Genomic DNA, 24,735 nt, shown 5'->3' on the forward strand with positions numbered 1-24,735 from the left:
TTTACATTTTTTGACTCTGGGGAACTCGAAACATCAGAAAAATTCGGGTTTTTTTTTTTTTTTTTTTTGTTCTTGTATGTGTGTGTGGATACACGATTTTCTTCATCCAATTTGAAGCTTAATAATTCCTGTACCTTTCGTGAAAAATTTCTGAAATTTTGCACGAAGGTTTGTGTGTTAGGGTGATTTATGCTCTTTAATTTTGGTAATTAAAAGTAGAGAGGGTGAGAAGATAGAGTGGTATCACGTGTCGTGTCTCCAGTAAGTTTGGGCGATTTTATTCGTTATTATCGTTTACAATATTTTATAAAACTCTTCTTTACCTTAATAATTAAGCTTTTTGCTATTTTAGTGTAATTAATGATATAAAAAGTTATTAATATAAAATCTCGTAACAGATGGATCCACACGCGATTTTAACTTTTTTGCCGGAAAAGTTACACAACTCGTTGCTGGATTTTTTTTCTTGTAGAAAGGAAAGGTAAAAAAATTTTCAATAAATCTTTCTAGAGTATAAAGAAGGCTCCATAAATCTCCTCGGATGTTTTGTTCTCTGTGCAATATGAACTAATACAGACTTTGAGAATCGTAGATAAGCTCTGAAAACAAGTTATCCATAAAAAACACTTATTGATAACTTTAAAAGAAAAATGGATACTAAAAAAAAAAATGAATTTTTCTTTCAATTGATTATTTCCTGTTCATGTTTTATATTAAATAAATTTTTTAAACAAAAATTTTTTTTTGTTTAAATTTTAATAAATTAATAAAATAAAATAAAAATCTATAAAATTTTCCAATAAATCAAGTTTTTTAAATAAAATAAATCTAAATTAATTTCAAATTATAATAATTTATTAATGTTAAAATATAATTTTATATTTTCAATTCAAATATTTGAATAATTTCAATAAAATATCAAAATTTTTAATTAATTTTGTAGAAATTTAGGTTATATTATTTACATTTTGAATTTATTTAATTACGAATGAACATTTTATTGATATATTAATTAATTTTAAATTAAATAATCAAACCTGTGAACAACGACCATCGAAGAAAACACGAAAATTGCCCGTTGTTTGGAGGTTATTTTAGTTTAAAAAAAATTTCTGTGAAGATGGTCGCTATTTACAGGTGATCGTCGTTGGAAGTTGGACTGTAAACTTAAATTAAAAATTATTTCGGTGAGTGAATAAATTAAATTAATAAATTATTTATTATTTTCCATGTAAAATATATAAATATTTTAAATATATTAAGTAAACAAAGCACACGTATATTGTAAAATATTAACATAATATAAGTTTCTGTTGATTAAGTGTATATAATATCTGTATAAAATTAAATATATTAGCGCAAGTTCATAAATTTCATTTACAAATCATATTTTGGAACTTAGTTAATTAATTCAACGACGTAACAACATCATTATATCTCAACTATATCTATAAAGTTAATTAACTTCAACTGCAAATGCCCTTTGTTATCAATTGTTAACATATTATTTATTTCGCGATAAATTAACGTGGAATTTTGCATTATTATCTTTTTATTTATTATTTTAATTGAGAATATTATATTTCACTTCTAATTAAGTATGTGCGATTTCAGGCAGTTGAAGAATCCTTTATTGAATCAGAGCAGCAAACCTTAATAGACTGCACCATTTCATACTTGGTTGGGTTTCCAATTGAGAAGTAAAAAAATCAATCATAATTTACCTGGAAAAAAATACTTAATTAAGTAATTTATACTTCATTTCATGCGGGATTAAATTTATACTTTTTCTTGAATATTTTATGCAGAAATTAATAATATAAAGCGTGAAATAATGGCGTATAATGGAAAAATTTATAATAAATATCGCATTATTTCGAGTGAATTAAAGGGCAAGCAAGTATAACAAGTAATTACTTGTTATAGTTATATTTAGCAGCTATTTAGTTGAAGTAGTAGTAGTCATTATCGGGTAGTTAATGAATACCACAAGGGATAATAAAGATAAGATAGCCATTATATAACTGATAAGGCGAATTAATGATTAATTAGAATCAAAAATACTTAATAAGTAATAAATTTAATTATTCAATTCGTATTTTAGTTACGGTTACAGATAAAATTTTTGACTTTTTTAATTAAAATTTTAAATATTTTAATAAAACTTCAAGTAGAATTGAGCATCGCTGTCGTTAGCGTTGGCAAGCGTAGAACTAAGTAATATTTGAGCATTTTGATATAGCTTCGGGGTGACAATGATACAGGAAGTGTTATAGTGAAGAAAAGTATCTTTGACGTAAGAAAAAAATCTGTAAAAAATCAATATGCGGGTTCAGTCAGCGCAAACTCTTTATCTCCTACTCAGACTGCATGTAGGCACATATTGATCTCAGAGTATTTCATCGGCTCGTCGAGAAGAGTCTTTTGTGTTCCTAGTCATTTCAATAGTGGAGTGGACGGAGAAGGTCCAACTGTGGACCGCTCTCCTCTTTCACGTATAGAAGGTTTTCTAGCTGTTCCCACCATTCAAAGGTAAGCCCCGTCTAAGTCTACTAGAGAATGGTAAACGATAATCCTCTTTTGAAGTTTTTAATCCATTCCAAATTCTTAAATCTTAGTTAAAGTTATAAGTAAAATATAGTTTCTTTTAAGAAATTTATCTTTCTTAAATTAAATAATAGCATATTTTACCATTAAACGAACTTGTTGTAAAGTGTTTAGAATGTGAATCCTATTTTAAATCATGTAAGTTTAAATCTTAATATAAATTACAACGTTATATATCATTTTTAAATGTTTAAAAAATTTACTTAAAACGCTTCATTTGTGTAAAAAATATTTATAAAATTCTAATGAAATGTATAGAAATAAAAAAATTATGCAAATTTAAATAATTTAGTAAAAAGCATTAGTTGAAATCACATTATGAGAAATTTATGTTACATTTCCTCCTTTTCTTGTAAACAGTATCTATTCAAACTCCTTTATTTATTGTACTATTCTGTATGTTTTTATCGCTATACTTTCAGTTACTTTTGTTTGTATCCTTCCCTCGATGGAAAATCCTAATAAACTCTCAATATTAAAGCCCCGAGGAAAACATTTAAAATAAGTTTATCTTTACTCTAATCTCTTGGACAGAAAAGACTCTTAAGCATGCATTTGCTTTGTTCCTTTCGTAACAATAACGTCGTGTTCTTAAAATAATACATAAGTAATTTTCAGGTAAAAGTTTCTCGTAAGAACAAACATTTGTAATCAGGTGTCGTGCGCTGTTTTGATCCCTGTAAATGTAGCTTCCCTGCATATCCCGGTGTTTAGCAGGAAAAATTGTATCCAGGCAACGTTTCTAAAATATCCTTTCAATTGTACTATTCACTCTTATTACAAAAATAACTTAAAATATTTTTCGTAATATTTTTTATTTTAATAATTTAAACGCATATATTACAATTATTTTTAATTGGTAATAATTATCAAATGAATCACAACTGTCTATCATAATTTAGCTTATAAATTATTTAATGAATATTCGATTACAATGTAATAATTTTAAGTATTTTTCTTCTAAAATATTAAATTTTTTGTAAAAATTTATTATAGAATATCGTCTTTCTAAACTCATTAAAAGAATTATCTTTGAAGGAAGTTTATAAACTGTCATTTAATAGTTCAGACAATTATTCTTAGATGCGTAATTATTCAGTTTTAAAGAATATTCTGTTTATTATTATTCACTAAGATTGTTAATCTATCTTTAGTACTGTATAATATAAAAATAACAATAGTTTTTTAACGGTTTTCTTTATTTTGAAAGGTAAGATATGGTTTTTTTCTTCATAAAACATTGATATTATACATACGTTGATACATTCATCGTCATGGCAATTACTTTATTAACACAAAAACATGAATAAGTATTTAATTATTAATAAATAACATAATTAACTAATTAAATATAAATTTAGTTTTCATTTTCATTCGATTTTTTCACGTTTAAACTTCAAAAATTAGACTTTATGAAGAAAAAGATGAGTTTTTTTAAAGAATTTAAAGTCGTTTAAAGTTAAGAAATTTGTAATTTTTATCAAAATTATTAATAAAGAAACGTGTATTTTTCTATTTCGGTGGCTAATATATGAAATGCAAATGAAATTTTTAACAGACACGCGATTGTTTCAGCTTGCACGACGTTTAAACCAGCGCACATTAATAAATGCACTACTCTAACACCTTTTGATAGAAATGAGTAATTTGCATTCAAATTCCTAAATTAAATTCTTCTCAACCGTGTAACAATATATATATATAAAGATTTAAACACTAAATAATCAAATATTTTATTTTAACACCTTTAAAATTCCTTATTCCATTAGTAAATCCTTTACAAATAAAGGTAAATAATAGATGTGCAACTGTCGTGCAAATATCTTTTATATCATCCTTTTAATTATACTATTAAATTATTGTCAACTTTACCAACTTTTAAGCTTAATTATAAATTTAATTTATATTTAAATCTAAAAAATAATTAATTTTAAATGCTTTAAGATTAATTATTAATCTCGAATGGTATTACTGAAAAGAAAAATATAATATAATATTGAGAAAAATATACTTTAAACAAGTAAAATTGGAGTAAATAAAACCGTTTATCGACAATATTTATTTGTTTTTGTAGATATTCTAAGGGAATCTTTTAGTAAAAATTTAATTTTCGACCACTAAAAATAAACAAGAAAATGGAATTTTTAAAATTTACTTTTATTTCTTTATTGATAAAAGTAAAACTAAAGAAAAAATGGCTTTAAAATTTATTTTTTAAAAATGTATAATAAAATTGGATATACTTCCCGAGTTATTCGTGTTATAGATGTGTATAGAAAAATGCTTCAGTTAAAGCCGAAGAAAGTTAGTAATGTTAAAACTTTCATCATATCAGCGATGGTATCTCTAAGGGAAGTTCACAGTCAAGTAAATGGACATGTCATTAATCTATCCAACAAACTACAACACAGCTAGAGATGGTTATCTTAAGATTTCCTCCATTCCCTGTCTCACAAGGAATATGAGAATGCACTATCCTGGACTAAAATTTGATTACTCCTCTGCACTTTTATTATATTTTCGTATAAAACAAATAAGTTCATATAAATTCCCTATTGGAATTAAAATAAATAAGTAAATTTTCAATATTAAAATCTGGAAAAAGTACAGGAAAGTAAAAATTTATCCAATGCTAATATTGACAATGGAAAGCCTGACGAATCGCTCGAACAATGACGGGAGGAGAAATTAAATTTAACACGAATTTACGACGTGGAGAATTTAAAAATAATTTATTTCTATTTGTCTTTTAAAAATACATATGGAGACATAAATTTCCATTAATAAATTAGGAATTTACAATAATAAATGATTTATCTTGATTTATATTGATCCAGTTTACGATCGCTGAATGCCTTCTGTTGCATTTTGATATTCTAATTTGCTTAATTGTTATTCTATGTAAAAACTCGGAATAAACAACCTCAGGCTTGTTCGATAACAAGATAAAGTGAATTTGAAGTCTTTGTATATTTTTCTTGTTAATTTTACAGAAAAAAGTTCAGAAATTGTTAAAATTTCCGACATTAAAAGTGCTTTAATTTCGTTTCCTTGTACTTTATTGTAGTGTGTTTTTATATACAAAATAACTGTATTAAGTTATTTAAATTTTCAGAGGAAATTTAATTACGAATCCTTCGCCAAATACATCATATAAATAAATGAATTTCTGAAAGTATTGATTTATTAATTCATTTATTTAAAAAGTGCAAAAATTGAATTTTAAGTAGCATTTTTTAGACACTAAAAACGTCTAAGAGAACGTGATGCAAACGTTTTTAACGTGGTATCAAATCAATCTCTGATAATCATCAGTTAGTGAATGATACTTTAACGGTTTTACAACATTTTTTCATCAAATATTGACAGAATTTAATAAGATTTTTTAACTCGAAAAAAACGTGATTTTTCCGGTGTTCTGCCTCATTTCAGTTTTATCAGAAAGGAATCATTTCGAAAATACAAAAAATAAAAAAAAAACGGTTTTCATGCCAAAATGGTATATCGCCTTCGGCTGTGCAATTTAAAATCGTTCAAAAACATGCTTTTCTACCTCATTCTCGGAAATGTTATTCAAAATCATGCGATACTCTGTTGACATTCTGTCATTTTTAAACTGTCAACATCTTAAGATGATATACAACACTCCTTCTATTTAACTTCAGCGAGTTTCTTGTATGAATGTAAATAAATAAAATTATCAAATAATAAAAGAAATAATAATTTTAAAATCGTAAAATTAATCGTAATTAAAGACAGAAGCGGCAAATGCCGAGTTGTAATTTTAATCATATTCTTAATTTATTTAATTTCAATTATATGCTCTCCATCTCAAATTAGTAGTGCCTTATCCCTGTAAATCATACTTTTCCTGCTAGCAACAGAGTCGTGCCGCTCATCTAACTTCTTTTGGGGGAAAAATTTAAATTGAAATCGCGTGACTTCCGATGCAAACCGGAACTTCGTATACAGTTACATGGGACCTGCTGCACGAAAGGTTTCATATCTGGTCATGAATTTAATTTCTCTAACACCGTTGTCGCGATTAAGGAAGAACAGACAACAGGCGGCAGTGAGAATTTATAGGTCTAGTTTTTTTCAAATTGCAGCCTAATAATTAGACTTTCAAAGACGAGATAAGAATAAGAAAATGGAGAGCATTTTCCATCCGGAAAGAGAAAAACATGTAAAAAAATTTAAACATTATCTTTAATGAAAGTATTAATAATAAAAATCATTTATATCGAGTAAAAATTATTTTTTCTTTCATAAAAAAATAATTATAGTGTACGTATCCTCGTGATAATTATACAGTTAAATTTTTCATCACTCGGACTTAATCGCTTCATGTTTATGACATTGATATAGCATTAGGTTGTATTTGTAATAGGATCAAGGAGTAACATGTCGATTTTTTTATTTGTATTATTTATTTTTTGTGTCGGGTGCTTGTCAAAACCCATCGTACAGCCCAGGAATTAAAACTCGATCGAATGTGACAAGTTACACAAACATAATCCGACTTCCAATTGAAATTTTTACATCAAGTTCTATGAATATTTGGGAAAATTTTGTCTCCCGGATCAACAGTTTTACAGAAATAAAATATATATCATTCGAAATAATATAAGTAAGATAAATTATTATAAGAGGCTTTCGTTTCGTCTTTTAAAATCTGTTTAATTAAGCAATAAATTATATACAAACCGGAGGCGCACGTTCTTAGACGTCGTAAATATAAATTAATGAATAAAAATATATATCACAAGTCCCGTATAAGGTTATATAAGATATATATATATATGTTTGTGTTGTTTTCAATACTCTGATAAGCTGATTATATAGTTCGAATTCCAATCTAACCAATCAAATTGAAGAATACAGATGAAAAATCTGAATTGAGGAGAGTAATCCTGGTATGGACTGTACCGGATTTATTCTGTTTTTAACTCTCAAAAATAGAATAAAACCTTAAACTATTTTATAGATTTTATAATTCAATATAACAAATTTTTATATAAATAATTTTTTTTTAATTAAGCCATTTTTAGACCCCTTTCTCACTGTCTTAATTTGGGCTTTAGACAATATGGTCACTCTAGACCTAAGGCCTGTAGGAAGAATATTGAAAATTATCTCGACATGGTTTTTAGTTTACTTTTTAATTATTTAAAAAAAAAGTTAATTTTCTATGCAATTAACTTTTTTCAAAATTATTCTACCACTTATCAATTCACTTTGAGTGTAGTTTAATTACAATTATTTGCGCACATTTTATTTTTAAATATTAATAAATTATAATTAAATATGAGTAATTTAAAAAAGATTACTTATAAAAATTGATGCTAAGTAATATCTTAATTTTATAAATGTAAATAAATTTAGAAAATAATTCTTTTCGCTCTTAAATTAATAAATAAACGGATAAATACTTTATCATTTTGATTTTACAGTTATTTGATATAATCTTTTAAATTTATCGTGTACAGTTGAGAAATTTTTACGTCACGAAATATATGTACGAGGCAATCGGCCATTCTGTTATAAGACAATTTTTTCACGGATACTTAAGCGTGAAAAACGTAAATACTTTGTAAATAGTCAAACCCCGTTTATACGTATTTTTCAAGTAAATTATCGTATAGCAAGTGAAATTACTTTTGAATTGCTTTCACAGGGAATACACTCGTCACAAGATTGCGATCGGTATGAATTAACACTGTTATATTTATTGTTAATAAGTATAGACGAGTTAAATTAAATTTGTACGTGTAATTCTTAAGAGAAGAGTCTCAATTTAATGCACATATAATCAATTGAGCAACACGTAGAAGGTAAATTCAATCTGAAGGGAGACTTTTACACCAAGCGGCATTAGGCACTCGCAGCATTCTGTTCTTCACTTAAGTTGCCAGAAAGAAAATAGACCTGGCTTGGAATTTGTCAGATTCTTCGTAATTACCAACCTAAAAACCTGAGACACAATCTCTCTTTTATTCCTTGGGCACAAACAGTAAGGATGTCACCAGAATCTACAAATTCTTCAAACTTCAAATTATTTGCAATGAAAACCTACTCTGATGATAGAAAGCATCTCATAGTCAGATGGAGTAGTCATCCTTCAGAGTCAGACATAAAAAGTGTTTGAAGCATTTGTTGCCGGCGTCGGGCTTGGCATCATTTCACGCCTTCCTATATATGTAGATTGTAAAAATTCCAAATGGAAACGTACCACGTAAGAAGCAACGAAACCACAAGAGTAAAAAAGAGCTGAAAAAAATATATCGGGCTTACCTTCATTACAATTATTTTGTGATTTTTCCTTTTCATCGACAATCTCTGCTAGAATGTGCTGCACTAATAACTCGTGGCAGCGATGGTGCCAAAATCCACCATCCAAAATCCAGTGGCTTGAGGAGTTCTATGCAGTTGGCAGGAAAGAAGACCAACTCTGTATGATGAGAAGATGTTCTATGCGGATGGCAGGATAGTCGTGAAGAATTCACAAAGTGATTTTCTTCGGACGAGGCATCGTATTCAGAAATCAATGGTTTTACTCTTCTAAGACAACGAAGGTTCCGAAATTTACCAATGACAATGGACGAAGCTTGTCAATGCTATCGATATGTGTTATGAAAAGAACTGTTAATTTTTTCTTACTTCTTTTGCCGCCATGCGAAAGGTCTCTTTTTGAGCAAGCGTTTTAAACGAGAGAAGATTGTAGAAGAGCCCTGTTTCATTCGGGTGTGGATGTCATAAGTCTGAAAGTCTTCAACAATTTAAGCAGCTCGTTCTGTTTTTAGTGTTAAACGTCTACCTTACTGGCTTTTTTGCAAATCTTCTATCCACTTATACAAATCACACCTGTTCAAACTATGAAGCCAGCCGGTTGCTGTAAAACCGATGACACTGAGCCGTTTGGCAAAATCTAAGCCTTCTCTTGAAGTATTTCTCCACTTACATAAAACATTAGGACTCCGTTTTTACAAAATCAAACCAACACGCACTGTTTGAAGTTCGAAAATGTGTGTATATGTATGTGTGTGTAGGTGTAGGTGTGTAGGGGCACGATTTTGTTCATCCAATTTTAAACTTAGTAACTCCTGTGCCCTTTGTCGAAAATTTCTGAAATTTTCAGGGTGGTTTGTATGTAAGGGGCATCGATACTGTTAAATTTTCGTGGCTAAAGATCGAGGGGGTGGTGAGATAATGTGGGTCGTGTGTATCTCCAGTAGGGTCAGACTTGATCAACATTTTACTCGTTAATAGCGTTTGCAATTTTTTTTATACAACTCATTTCTTACCTCAAAATTAAGCTTTTTGTCATTTTTAATAATTAATAATAATACAAAAAGTGTTGTTTAAATAAAATCTCGTAACGGATGGCTCCACGCACGATTTTAAAGATTTGCCGGGAAAGTTACGCAACTCGTTGCTGTGATTTTTTTTCATGATTGTCATCAACTTAGATTAAGGAATATTCGGACACCGTGCTACGATTGCTTTCGTTTAATTTGAATTCTCAATTTCTTGGAAAATCGTTAATATTTCATCTAGTGATACCGACTTCCTCATTTATTTCCTCTAGCGGATCGGCCATTTTCCTCACCAGGAAAAGCACAAGGAGCACTTCAAATGGGGTCGAATTACACGAATAGTCAGTCACACCGTAACAATCGAGATAAATTGATTAATCCTTACTTTCTCACGCCTCTCTCCGGGCACTACCGCTACAATACGTGACATCGGTCGTTTCCTTCAGCCGAAACTCCAGTCACGTGATGAAAGAAAAGCCATTTTACAGGTTAGTTCACACTGACAGCGAATGAGAAATTGGCTCACACTTCATTTCAAAGTGAATAACGCATAAGCGATAAAAATTGCCGTAGGGTGCCGAGAAATATGACGTATATAAATGGAAAAACGTATAAACGGGGTCCGAATTTATTACAAATTTTAAAAATAAATTAAAAGTAAGGACGATAAGGAATTTATAATTACTTAAAATTAAATATATTTTTTCCATTTTTATAATTACTTTACATAATTTAAATTCAAAATATACTCATATTTCACATTTATAAGAATGAAATTTGGTATTAAATAATCAGTGAATTTCGTAAATTATTTAATAGTTGTATTTAGAAATTCCAACGATTAATTTAATATTTTATGAAATTTAATTTGATTTGATTGATTTTTTTACTTTATTTTCCTTCTGTTGAAACAATTTCGACATTAACTCCTGACAAAAATTGTTTTAATGTTTAACACTTAAACTTCTGTCTTACTGTCAACAAATTAATGTTTAATATTACGATAAAATATAAATTAAGTGTAATAAAATCCTTTTATAAATACATATATATTTAATTAATTATGATTATTTTCCCTGATTCGCCTGTCATTAATAATATTTTAATAATTAAAAATAATTTATTATTCTTTTTTTTAATTAAGCAATTTAAAAAAACGAATTAATTAATACTATAATTCTCTTTAATTTTGCATATTAATATAAAGTATTTTATTTACAATAATTAAACGAATTCAAATTAAAAGTACTTGTTAATTATTTTATCTGTAAATACGATTAAAAGTTATTCAATTTTCCTTAATTTCAGTTAAACAATTATCTAAACTTATTAATTAAATATATATAAAAAAAATAATTAATTATCTTTCAATGTTCTTTTAATCTATTTTATAAATCATCTATTATAATGATGTATACTTATTTAAAGAGGTTTACACTCAAATTAAATTTCAATAAACAACGTATTATCAATGAAATTCGTAATTTATTTCCTGTAAAACTCATTTCGTTTAAATTAAATTTTAAATATTTTAATTTAAATTGTTTCTTTTCTTTATATCAATTGTTTCAAATTAAAAGAGTTCGAAGTTTTGTTTAGTTGGGAAAATTGTATTAGTTACAGCGTAATAAGTTACTCATCTGTTGATATCCTGCTGAATTCGTTAGTTATAACTATCAACGATGTTTATAAAATGCTAAGAATAACAAGAAATTACTAAATTTTCTACCCGTATTAATAAATAATTTGTACAGTAGACTCTCGATTTACCGGGAAAATTATTTATATCGCTTTTATTTTCCCGGTTGTTAAGTACAGTACATCACCACCCAATTTATTCACTCAATTTGAAGCTTAATAATTCCCGTGCCCTTTGTGGAATATTTCTGAAAGTTTGTTGGATGGTTTGTGTATTAGAGGCATTGATTCTATTCAATTTTGGTGGTTAAAGGTCAAAAGGTCAAAAGGATGGAGAGATAGAGGAGATCGCGTATCCTGTCTCGAGTGGGGTCGAACTGAATGAAGATTTTACTCGTTATTAGCATTTACAACTTTTTATAAAACTGCCATCAGAATTAATCTTTTTGTCATTTTATAATAATATGAAAATATTTTTAAATAAAATCTTGTAACAGATGGCACCACACACAATTTTTGCCGGAAAAGTTATGCAACTCGTTTTGCGGATAGAAGATGCTAAAATATGGGTGTGTGTGTGTGTGTGTGTGTGTGCCAATAAGTATAGATTACCGAATGTACTGTACATCATTATATTTTATTTATATTTAAAATATAATTCGATTTAACGAACTTTCAGCAATAATGGACACCCTTTCCCCAATTAGTGCGATAGGAGAGTGGATAAAGCATGGGCTCATTCTTCACCAGCGGAATGACCACGCAATGTTTTCGGGATTTTTTTACCTGTCTTACACGTAAATAAGGGGCCAGTTTCCATTAAAATAAAGTTTATTTAAAGTTTTTTTTTATGTAAGGAAGATTGTTTGGAGTAGCTAATTCAATTCAGAACGTGGTGACAATTCGATAATTCTTTCTGACTTATTGGCAATTAAACAAGCGATTCGCCTGTCAAGAACGAATAAATATAATGTGTCATAGGAATATTTCTCTTCTATTTTAATTTTACATAATTTATATCGACATTATTTATAATAAAAATAGATTTTTATTCGATATTATTACTTTTCTTTTATCCTAAAGCAACATCTTTAAGTAGAATAAGAAAACAAAACCAATATTTACTCATTATCAATGTAAGGTTTCTTATATTTTGAGAATATTTTAATGGTTATTTCTGTAAAAATTAAGAAAATATGCGATATTTTTACAAGTGAAATTAAGGCTAATTTTTTTCTTAATTTTTATTCATATTATTTACATTGTATTATACGAGTAAAATTTTTATTATATTATGTAAACATCATATCTTATTCTGATTTTTTAAAAATAAATTAAAGTTTAATTATTTTTTACTGTAAATTTTCTTACAATTTTTTTCTTTTAAATTTTAATGAATTTTTCAATCATAAATCTAAAAGAAAATTTATTGCTATGATATGTATTTGAAGCTTAATGTTTAATTCACTTATCACATTTCTCATTTAATTAATTTTTTCATTATTTTTTAAGTCATTTTAATGAATTAATTTGCTCCAAAATTTGTAACAAAAATTGACTTTTACACTTTAAGAATGAATATTGAAAATATAATTATAACTTTGATAATTATCGTGTGTCCTACTAATGGAAAATTATATTATTTTTGTATCAGGTATCTCAAATTACGTGTTAGATGTAATTTTTATTTAATTATTTTTTAATGCTAACGAATCAATCAGTTTCAAAGTTTAAATTTTAAATATATTTTTTATAATTATTTTATAAATTTTTTAATCTGTTAAAAATAAATTTTTAGGTATTTCTTATTAGTTTATTTTAATATAACCACTAAAGAGCTGAAATATAATTAAATATATGAAAAGTACCAATCATAAATTTTCTTTATTTTAAGCTTGCGGGTCTCGACAAATTTCGTACTTTCTTCATATTTTTTGATTCAGTGTCCTACTAGAACATACTCTTTTCTTTCTTGTCCTTCTTCTTATCTCCTCACTCTCTTCATTTCTTATGCTCCTCCTTTCATATACTCTTTTTACCCTCTCACTTTCTTTCTTTCTAATACTCCTCTTCACTCCCTCACTCTCTTCAATTCTCGTACTTCTCTTCATCCCATTACTCTCTTCCTTTCTTATCCTCTTCCTTATCCCCCCACCTCTTCCTATCTCTCAGACTCCTTCTTTCTTATACTCTTTCTCGCCCCCTCACTGTCTTCTTTTATCATTCTCTTTCTCATTTCCTCATTCCTTTTCGCATACTGTTCTTCATCCTATTACTCTCTTCCTTTCTCATCCTCTTCCTGATCCTCTCACTCTCTTCCTTACTTCAGCCTAGATCCTTGAGTAGATTCAACCCCTAATTTAGAATAATACAATTTTTATTTTAACCCTTTAAAAGTATCAAAAATTTATTTTAAAACATTAAAATCTGAATGTTAAAAATAATAGAAAATCATTATATCGATACTTTATTCAAAATATTTGTCCAGAAAAAACTTTCAAATTATTTTTTCAATAATTACTGTGAAAGAAACAAATATGAAAACTTTACGAATGTTAGCATTTAGTTGTATTGTAGCAATTATAGTAGGCCGTTCCCTTCAAGAGTAAATCCATAACTGAACATCAACCCATAAGTGATGAGCAAACAAAGATGGACTCGATAACAACTTCTACCTTCTTCAAACAAATAAAATTTTGATATCAATTTATAAAATATTATAGAAGAGTTACTAATTTACATCCAACAAATTATTGTCAAATTAAAAAAGTAAAAAAAAAAACTTATAATAATAAGGGTTATATTGATTGAAATATCAATATTGACATATTGATCTGAAATTGAAAATTTGTTATATTAAAAATTCTTTAATTATATTTAAACTTCACGAGAATAATATTAAACTCTGATGATAACTCGATAATAAAATCAATATATTATTTTTCTTGATTGTGTGCATTATGCGTGAAAATGTTATTTATAAATTGAGCAAAATTAAATAAAAAACTAGCACAGAAACGTGCTGATTAATGAGGAAAATAATATAATTTTTGAATTTTTTTTAAATAATAAAACTGTATTTTAATTTACTCTATTAATTTTAATAATAATTAAAATTTTTGGAATTTTAAAAAATTGAAGACCTATAATTCCACTGGCATCTGTCTACATGTTTGTCTGTCCTTTCTTAATCCCGATAATGGAGTTAGCTATATGAATTTAAAGACCAGAAATAGAAAGCTTAGGAGCCGGAGACACAGATAAACTATATAGGAATTTCCGGTTTAGATCGGAAGTCACGTTATTTCAATTCAAAAATTTTCTCCAGATACAGTCATATAGATAACTAGCATGACTCTGTCGTTAACAGGAAAAGTATGATGTACAGGGGCGAGACCACTAAATATTTATATATATAAAAACGAGCAATTATTTATTGTCACATCGTCACAATGTAGGGCTGCAATTTTTTAATCATATTTTTAATTTATTTAATTTAAAATATATGTTCTCGATCTCAAATTAATAGTCACTTTCCCTGTACATCATACTTTTCCTGATAATAATGGAGTCATGCCGGTCATCTGTGTAAATCCATTGCGGAGAAAATTTTTAAATTAAAATCCCGTAACTTTTGATTTGTACTGGAAGTTTGTATATAGTTAATCGGGGTCTCCTGCTCCTAAGACTCTCATATCTTGTCTCGACTTTTATCTATCTGACTCGGTTCTTGAGATTAAGGAAGGACAGACAGACAGATTTACGATTGGAAATTTATAGGTCTTCAATTTTTTCAAATAGCAGCCCAAAAATTATATGGTTCTATCTGATGTAACTTTTAAGTAAATTTGAGTGTAAATATTTAATTAAAGTATGTTTTAAAAATCTTTATACATTTTTAATAAAAAATTTATAAATTTATTAAATTTTAATTATTTTTAAAAAATTTTTATCATAAATTATTTTATTTATAAAAAAATTTTAAAAAGAAACTTAGTTTTTGCATCTTTTTATTGCCTCATAAATATAATAAAACAGCCTTGGGCCTAGAGGGATTTAGAATACACGAAGTAGAAAGTTGATAAAAAATATCATTAAAAAGCTGGTTATAATAACCGAAAATCTTTAGAGTATTTATTCTTATTAAAATTTTATATATTTCTAAAGGAATTTTTACACAATTTTTCAGCTTTAAACATTTTGAAAAGCACAAATTTGCACACGATGTGTGAAGCTGAAGAGGTGCTTCAAAGTTTCCGTGACTTGTGATGAACTGAATCAAATGAGTAGACTGTATGCTGGGATGAATTCCTTCTTGATCGATGAGTTTTCTGCAAATGTATATTTATGATCTCAAATATTGTAATTACAGTCCGTTCATTAATTACATGTAGCGTTTTTAAGCCATTTTTGACTCCCCTCTCTCCGTTGTGTACATTGATGTACTTTTGGCAAACCCCCTCCATCTTTAATTAGTTATACAATACTTCGTGGATTTTCTTGACATTAAAGAAATGACTTAGGAAATATTTATAGAACTTTCTTAACTGATAGTTTATTTACACGTGATTGGAAAGTAGGCTATTTTTATAAATTCGTATGCCATTAATACCATTAAGAAAGTTCACGTAGACACTGCCTTGACTCCTTTCCCTTTCCTCTTCAAGGTGTAAAAGGATATGCTTTTCTCAATTTCTTTCTCCCATCGTGTACAATGATGTACTTTTTCTGATTCCTCCTCCCAATGTACAATGTTGTGCTTTTCTCATCCTCCTCATCCTTTTGTACTGTACACGTAATTAATGGATAGCCCCTTGCGTGTTCGGTTAGATTTTTCTGTACTCTACATCTGCATGAAGTTCGATTAAAATCATACTCAGCGCTTTTGTTCTTCTGTACACATGATCAGAACTTGAATGTTTAAGAGCATATTTTTAAAAGATTTTTATAAATTTATTTTAAACAATATTAAATCTGTGTATACCCAAAAATATAGTAAAATATAAATAAAGTTTTAATAAAATTTTCCTTTAAAATTTTATTAAAATTTCCTTTGTTTTTTGTAACTTCCTGTAAAAATCTCGAAATTTATTCTAAATATTTCTTAAATAATAATCTTATATTTATAGATAATATATATTCTGATAAAGCAAAATTAAAAAATAATAAAAATTTCTCATCAGCTTTATTTTTGAGTAAGAAATATTGAATTAAGCTTTAGGAAACGAAACTTTATTTATTTTTTTAGGAATTTCTTTAGTTTTAAATTTACTTAACTCTCTCGTTCTTAGATCAGCTGCTAATAAAAGAAGATAGAAAGAAGTCTCTTAAATGTAATGCATATTACATTTAACATAGAATAAATACATAAATAATATATATATTTTTTTACAATTCTGTTGCAATTATCTTTCATGCAAAATTTCGCTGGAATAAAATTGAACAATATAGGGAAATATCAATACAGCATATACAATATCTACGAGCCTAAGTGATCTCGAAAATTGATTTCTCAATTCTTGATAGTGTCATTAAATCTATTTTAGTGCTGATATAATCCGTAGGAACTTTCTTATTCCTCTTTCCTTTCATCCTGGATAACATCAAACGCAATTCAACTTTTCTAAGACTCGCATTTTTCGATTACTTAATATATCTGTTGAATTTTATTGATGTTTCCTCTTTTTTTACTTACAAATTCTATTAAAATTTTCCTTTTTTATTAAATTGAAATTCGATCTAAATTTTTCATATTTTAATTTATTTTTTACGATAAAATTTCGACTGTTTTCATCGGTGGTTTATGCTAGTGATGCGGAGTATAGGGATGCTAGGGATTGAGTCTTGCATCCCGAAGCTGGAAAGTTGCAAGATTTAGTTTAGAACTTATCAATGACTTAGAAATTAGTAACAGAAATTATTCAGTGTGATTTTGTTTATCTTTTCACTCTTTCATTTAAATTTTTGCATCTTTTTAAGGTTATTTTAAGGTGAGATCTCAATTATGTACCAGCATTAAATTTAAATTTATAACTGTGTATTTTTCCTGTTGTAAATCCCTAAATGCTTTCATAAGAATGAATGGGCAAATACAACTTTTTTGTCCTTAAATCTACAAGTTAAGATAACAGAGAAAATGAGACTTCCCCATCCTTTAAATTTTAAAATAGGAGAATTTTTAATATTGGGTAAGAGAACCGTTTTAAAAATTTAAATAGCATGGGCAAATGTTAAGAACCACTATATAAAAATTGAAACAAAATACTTTAAAATAAGCATAAAATATTTGATGACACTACATATTAAGAATAGACCTTAAAATAAATAAATAAACAAAACGAAGTTTGGTGAAAATTTCCATACGCTTTGGAGTAAAAATTTGATGCATTATAAAAATTTTGCTTATTTATCTACATAAAAAAACATGTTTACGAATTTTCTAAAGAATAAAATTGCTCTTTACTCAGACATAAAAAAAGGGAAAATATGTGTAAACAAATTTATTATTCATCACATTTTAAAAAATCATTAATCGCTGGAATCTTTCGACTTTTTTTCCTCACTCTGAAATTCAAGTAAAAACTTTCCTGTAGAAACTGCATGACTTACTTTTATACATAGAAAGTCCCCACAATGGGCAGAATTCCAATACGTAAGAAATATATATTTTTTTTTCAAACAAATAATCCGGGTTATTTTAATATAATTGAATTCTTTTGTTTTATTTTTTTAAATAAAATAAAATAATAAACAAATAAATTATTTAAAATAAATCAGAGTTCGATAATTCTTATTTGTTTATATTACACAGAAGTTCGTATTTTAATCAACTGATAAAAGAAATCTTTACCAAAATAATAAAACTAATTTAAAGTTTTAATATAGTTTCTTTGTTTTTAGATCAATACAAAAAATATTCATTACATTTATTTATATTCTAATATATACCTTTACACAGGGCCTTTGAAGTTTGTAGATTAATACAAAGAAAAATTCGTTTATATTCTAATAAATCATACCTCTACACGAGGCCTCTGAAGTTTTTATGGGGGCCCCGGGTAGAGTGGGCCCCATACAAACTTCAATTCGAAAATTCTCTCTAAAACGGAGCAAGAACCGGCACGACTCCACTGTTATTAGGAAAAGTATGATGTACAGGGGCAAGGCATTACTAAAATCGAGAGTATATACGGTATTTTAAATGAAATAAATTAAGAATATGATTAAAATTTAAAGATTTTATTTTGTTTTTCTGTTCTTAGCAAAAGTAATATTAATTCATAGGGCCCTTAGTTTTAACTTGACGTGGGGAAAAATACCCATCTTTCCTCCTCTCGAAGGACATGCATCCACATTTTGAAGATATATAATAATCTGCAGATACTTCGTATTTCATGTAAATAATTTTAAAAATATCTTATTAAAGTTCACCATTATTAATTTTTTTATATTTTATAAAATTATATAAGCATATATTTTCTTAATTTAATTCATTTTTTTTCTATTTTGACCATTAAAATTGCAATTAAATGAAGACCGATTATAAAATTTTTGTTATTAAATGATATTCACTAGCTGATTTAAGTTATTGGATACCTTTCTTGAATTGTTTACCAGGTCCTCGCCAGGTTGTTTACTATTCTTACTAACAAAAGGCCCCACTATTGGGGCCAAATGGTGGGGCCCTTTAATAAAAAGAAGAGTAAATAACTCGAAAATGGCATTATTCTTAATATATTAAAGATTTTAAAGTAAAAAAAAATTGATTTTTTCAACCCTTCTTGCAGTAGTATAAAATAAAATAAATGTGAATTTAAGAAAGTCTTGTTTAAATCATGTCTAATATAATTTCTACATTGATATTGATTTTAAGAAACAACTTATTTTATATACAACTTATATTTATAGTATTTATTTGAACTAAAATAGATTCAAAGCCACACTGCACACACGCACGTAGCACAACTTCCAACCAAAGCACTCACGCCATTTTGTCTCCTGCTGTTAAAAAACAATTTCATTTTCATTCTTTAATATTCTTAATTATCGAATTTTCCTAGATTTATAAATTTACAGTAAAACCTGTCCAAAACGGAATTCCGGTGTACACAGGTTTTACTGTATACAAGTAAATATAGTAAAAAAACCCAAAACTTCCCTAAAATTCGATTCGGAATCGCGAGTCATTCTCACTCTCATTGTCTGCGAACTTAATAAAATTTAATAATTTATATAATAAGCATCCTTTTTAAGAGAAGAAAAAGAATTATATAACGATTTAAAGTGTAAATTTTTCGACAAATAAGCAAAATATTACATCATTTATCAAAAGGGGATAAACTTTAATCATGTTCCTTACAAGTAAAAATTATATAAATATAGAAACGTGAATGTTCCATTGTCGAGTAACGGTTGATTATTATATTTATTTGTGGTCCAGATGCTCATTTTCGGTCACGAAACAAAATTATTGTTGACGATAAACAAGAAGCGGAAGAATTTATCTTACATTCTAATGGATATTTTCGAGATGCCATTCCTCCTTAATGAACTTTCTTCAGAGATATATTTCTTAATTAACTCGCCCCATAGAAAAGAATTAAAAATGATCTTTTTACTTGTTTTTTTTTTTAAAGAATAAACTTTGACTTTTAAGTCTTTTATTCTTATTTATAATTTAAATTCGAATAAATTTCTCATTTCGATTTATATATCTCATTACTTTTTTTCTTTCTTTAATCTTTTAAATTTTGTTTATAAATTAAACCCTCTTACACATGAGAATATTTAAAAGATTTATTTCTTTTTATTTTCATATTTATCAATAAAAAAATTTCTGATTACGTTTTTTTTTAATTTTTAATCGGTTTTTTTAATACTTTAAGCAAATGATTAAAATTATATAAATAAATCTATTTAGAAAAAATTTGGGAGGATTTTAAATGTTTTTTTAGCATTTATATACGTAAAATAATCCAGTAACGAGTTGCGTAACTTTCCCGGCAACAAACTTAAAATTGCGTGTGGTGCCATCTGTTATGGGATTTTATCAAAACTTTTCATATTATTAATTAATTTAAATTGGCAAAAAGCTTAATTTTCAAGGTAGAGGCGAGTTTTATTTTTAAAAAGTAAAAAATGTAAATGCTTAATAAAGAGTTAAATCTTTGTTAAGTCCAAACACACTCGAGATACGACACACGACTCTCATCATCTCTCCAGTCCCTCGACCTTTAACCCCAAAAATTTAACAGTATCTATCCACCTAATACATAAATTTCCCCACAAAATTTCAAAAAATTTCGACAAAAGGCACAGGAGTTATTAAGCTTCAAATTAGATGAATAAAATCGTGTCCCTATAAACACTAATATTCATATACACAGAAACCCCCGAATTTTTAGACGCTTCGAGGTCCCCCGAGTTATTATTTTGATCGATGGCCATATTTTCTCTCTGTTATACATAACAGCCGGGAAAGTAAAAACAAGTAAAAATATTTTTTGTGGACTACTTGTTTATGCCTGCAAAGCTCTCAACTTTACTGAAATAACAATATGTCCGTATTATGTAAAATATTGAGAAACCGAAAAATCTTATTCGAAGATACAATTTGAAACTGTGTCTCATAGGATTATATTCGAATATATCTTTTATTTAATCGCTTTTATAAAGCGACACAAAACAAATTCGGCTAATATAATAAAACCTGTGTAAACCTTAAAATACTATTCCGTTCTGAATAGGTTTTTTTAAACATATAAAATTGCTCTGTTTTGAAGAATCTTTTTACTTAGTCAATTCCCGTTTTATTTAAGTTTCGTTTTAGACAGGTTTTACTTTACACTTTAAAAAACTTATTTTCCAGTACGACTAAAAGAATAAGGAATTAATTCTCTATTTTCTTTTAATGATCTAATTAATTTTCTTTCGAAAATCCTTAATCCCGAAATTGAATATTTCCTATTTAAAATTTCAGATTAAATTTGCTCTGGTGTAATAAATGATTGACGCGAAAGATCAATTAATTAAGTGAAGAATTGATCTCATTTTTCAATTTTAATCTAGTTAGGAAAATGATGAGAGCGAATGAAACAATATTATAATTTAATTAATTAAACACGCTAACATTTCATCAGAAATAGTTTATAACCATTAGAGAATGTTAGCATTTATAATTTTACATAACCTAAAATATCGGGAACTTTGGTAAAATAAGTACGAAGAAGAAAAGTTTTGCCTTGTTTCGGATCAGTTGGTGGCATGCTAAACAAACATTAATCACGTGTTACAGTAGGGCATAATTGGATTGCCATACTTAGTGAGAAGAAAATGCCATACATTACAGCCATTACTTGAGAGTTTGTCCCTGATTGACACAAAATGCCGTCTTACTGGAGACAATATTACTCATCGTTTCTCTCATTAGTGCTTTTACTCAACGTCATACCTTCTGGTCTAATCATTTCTATTCTATTTTCAGGTTACGTCATGGAAAACTACACAGACATTTATTGCAATAACACGTGTTTGGACGAAGACGTCATCGTTATGGAAGAAGATTACTCGACTTGTGCCACCATAGTTATCAGCGTAGTATTGGGTACTATAATTGTGTTTACAACAATCGGTAACTCCCTGGTGTGTGCGTCGGTATTCTGTGTTAAGAAATTACGAAGGCCTCCAAACTTCCTCCTGGTGTCTCTTGCCGTTTCCGATCTCTGTGTGGCACTACTGGTCATGCCTCTTGCTCTTCACTACGAGCTCTCTGGGGATTGGAGATTGGGTGACACTATCTGTGATATGTGGATAGCTTTCGACATGACGTGTTGCACGGCATCCATCCTTAATCTTTGCATGATTAGCATAGATAGATACCTGGCCATTACCAAACCGTTGACTTATGGTGTGCGCACGAGGGCCAGGCGTACTTGGATCTCCATCGCTGCCACTTGGATGATGTCGTGTTTGGTAAGTATCCCACCTCTACTTATTTTAGGAAACGATCACGGATCGGAATTGATGCCCAGTTGTGAAATCAATCAGAATTTTGCTTACCAATTGTACGCCACGTTTGGAGCATTCTACATCCCTCTTCTGGTCATGGTCGTCATGTATTGTAAAATTTACGTAGCAGCGAAGAGAGTGGTGGAAGCCGAAAGGGGTACTTTAAGGAAACAAACTGGACTATTGTCAGTCTGCTGGAACAGCAGCATAGAGCGTAAAGAGATGTTATTAGAGCTTAAAACTCGCAGTCAGTTAAATTTATGTCCTCTCCCCGACAGTAACGAATCTGTTATATTTAGAACACCAGAAAGATATCAATTGTGTACCGTAAACATGGACGAGAACGGTGGTAGAACATCGAACGTATTGTGGAAAAAGAAAAATAAAGTCACTAGGAGGGCCATAATCTTAAAAGAACGTAAGGCATCGATAACACTCGGCATTATCGTGACTGCATTTACTGTATGTTGGTTGCCTTTCTTTGTAGTGGCACTCATGAGATCCTTACTCAAACCCACTATTTCTGTACCCAGATTTATACGTAGTTTCGTCCTATGGTTGGGATACGCCAACTCCATGTTGAACCCAATTATTTACATGACCTTCCATCAAGATTTTCGAAGATCTTTCAAAGAGATCTTATTATTTCGATGTTCTACTGTTAACAAAAGATTTCGGGAACAAGCGTATCGGTCGCAATACGGTGACCCTATTTATAGGTTGGGATATAGTTTCAGACAACAAGGAATTGCACCTTCGGTACCATAAATTGCACACTAATGTTGTTATTTGATACGGCATGCGTATTATATCGTGCACTGGCGGCACAATATCCATATTTCTCTAATGTTTCCGTGTATTCGTCACGATACCAAATCTCGAATTTATGATTAATGTAATTTTTGTGTCACGTTTTAAAAGCAAGAATACAAAAAAATTATATATATATTAATATATATATATATATACACACACACATATATAATAAATCGTATTTTTCTCCATCATCGTTGCAATAAAAATATCCGTTACTGAAATATGTGTTTATTTATTTATATTTTAATCCCCATTATTGTAATTTTTATACAATTTATCCTGTTTTATTTATAAACAGAAAGATAGAAAGTATTTGCAATTTTAATCATATTTTAATTTTAAGAAATTACGTCGTGTAAGAAAACCACGTGTATAGTTAATGAAAATCGAGACCAGATTGTATTAGAGAGATGAAAATCGAGATCATCTATTGAAAGAGCAGGGTCCTCCAACCCCCAATTTTCCTATATATGGTCTTCATTTTCATTTCTCTAACCCCAATTTTCATATCTGGTCTCGATTTTCATTAATCTAACACCATTCTCGAGATTAACGAAGGACAGACGGACGGATGCACGGGTCTGCTATATTGAAAACTGCAGTCCAATAATGCTTAAGTATTGATTAAAAAAAAATTACATCTTAAGCATCTTCATACTGCTTAACAATCTAATTTAATTAAGTGTATTTAATATATATTCTTTAATAAGAAAGTAAAATAATTGGAAATAACCTCATAAAAATTTATGTATTTTTTTATTTTTTTTATTTAACCAATGTCATTCTTTATAACTCCATAATAAACCTTGTAAGAAAGTCGTGTTGGGTAGAAAATATTTTGAGTGAAAGAATCGTAAAATTTATTATTTTGATCATAAAGTTATGATCTCTACATCAGCCATTTTCTCGAATAAACCTTAGCACAGTTAGTTGCCCTTTACAGGCAAAAGACCTCGTAAAAACTGCTCTAACAGTAAAGAAAATTTTAATACAAAATGTACAAAATTCCATTCTTATATTCCTACTTCATTTTGAATTTTAAAATATATATTTTTACTTTTTTTTTTTTAATCTAAATTTAAAACGTCTGTTTACATAAAATTCAGGTACTTTAAAGTTGAAGAGAGATGAGTCTAATTGGATTAACTTTATAGAACAATAGAAAATCTTACATAAACACTTTTTCGTGATAGGAAAGTTTAAGAGATTATTTACCTCGTTAAAAATACTTGAACCGTAACTTCAACGTCATACAACGGCATCAATCCTTTAAAACAATAGATTAATTCAAGCAAAAATATATATAAAAATCGGAATATTCGAAAATAAACTCTATATTGACATTTAATAA

General features: G+C 28.1%; 1 protein-coding gene across 2 annotated transcripts; it reads left to right on the top strand.

The window, feature by feature from the left end:
• The first annotated feature begins 2,408 nt into the window (after positions 1-2,408).
• Positions 2,409-23,534, top strand: LOC136986071 (5-hydroxytryptamine receptor 1-like). 2 transcript variants are annotated; one of them, XM_067283526.1, is made up of 2 exons: positions 2,409-2,532; positions 22,045-23,534. In XM_067283526.1, the coding sequence occupies exon 2, from the start codon at positions 22,053-22,055 to the stop codon at positions 23,334-23,336; it is 1,284 nt and encodes a 427-aa protein (XP_067139627.1). In that variant the 5' UTR covers positions 2,409-2,532; positions 22,045-22,052; the 3' UTR covers positions 23,337-23,534. The 2 variants fall into 2 exon arrangements, with proteins under 2 accessions (XP_067139627.1, XP_067139626.1); XM_067283525.1 differs by lacking the exon at positions 2,409-2,532 and adding an exon at positions 18,150-18,213.
• The last annotated feature ends 1,201 nt before the right edge of the window (positions 23,535-24,735 follow it).

The sequence above is a fragment of the Centruroides vittatus genome, unplaced genomic scaffold (genome assembly GCF_030686945.1).
Source record: "Centruroides vittatus isolate TY-2023 unplaced genomic scaffold, ASM3068694v2 contig_990, whole genome shotgun sequence".
NCBI classification, from domain to species: Eukaryota; Metazoa; Arthropoda; class Arachnida; order Scorpiones; family Buthidae; genus Centruroides; species Centruroides vittatus.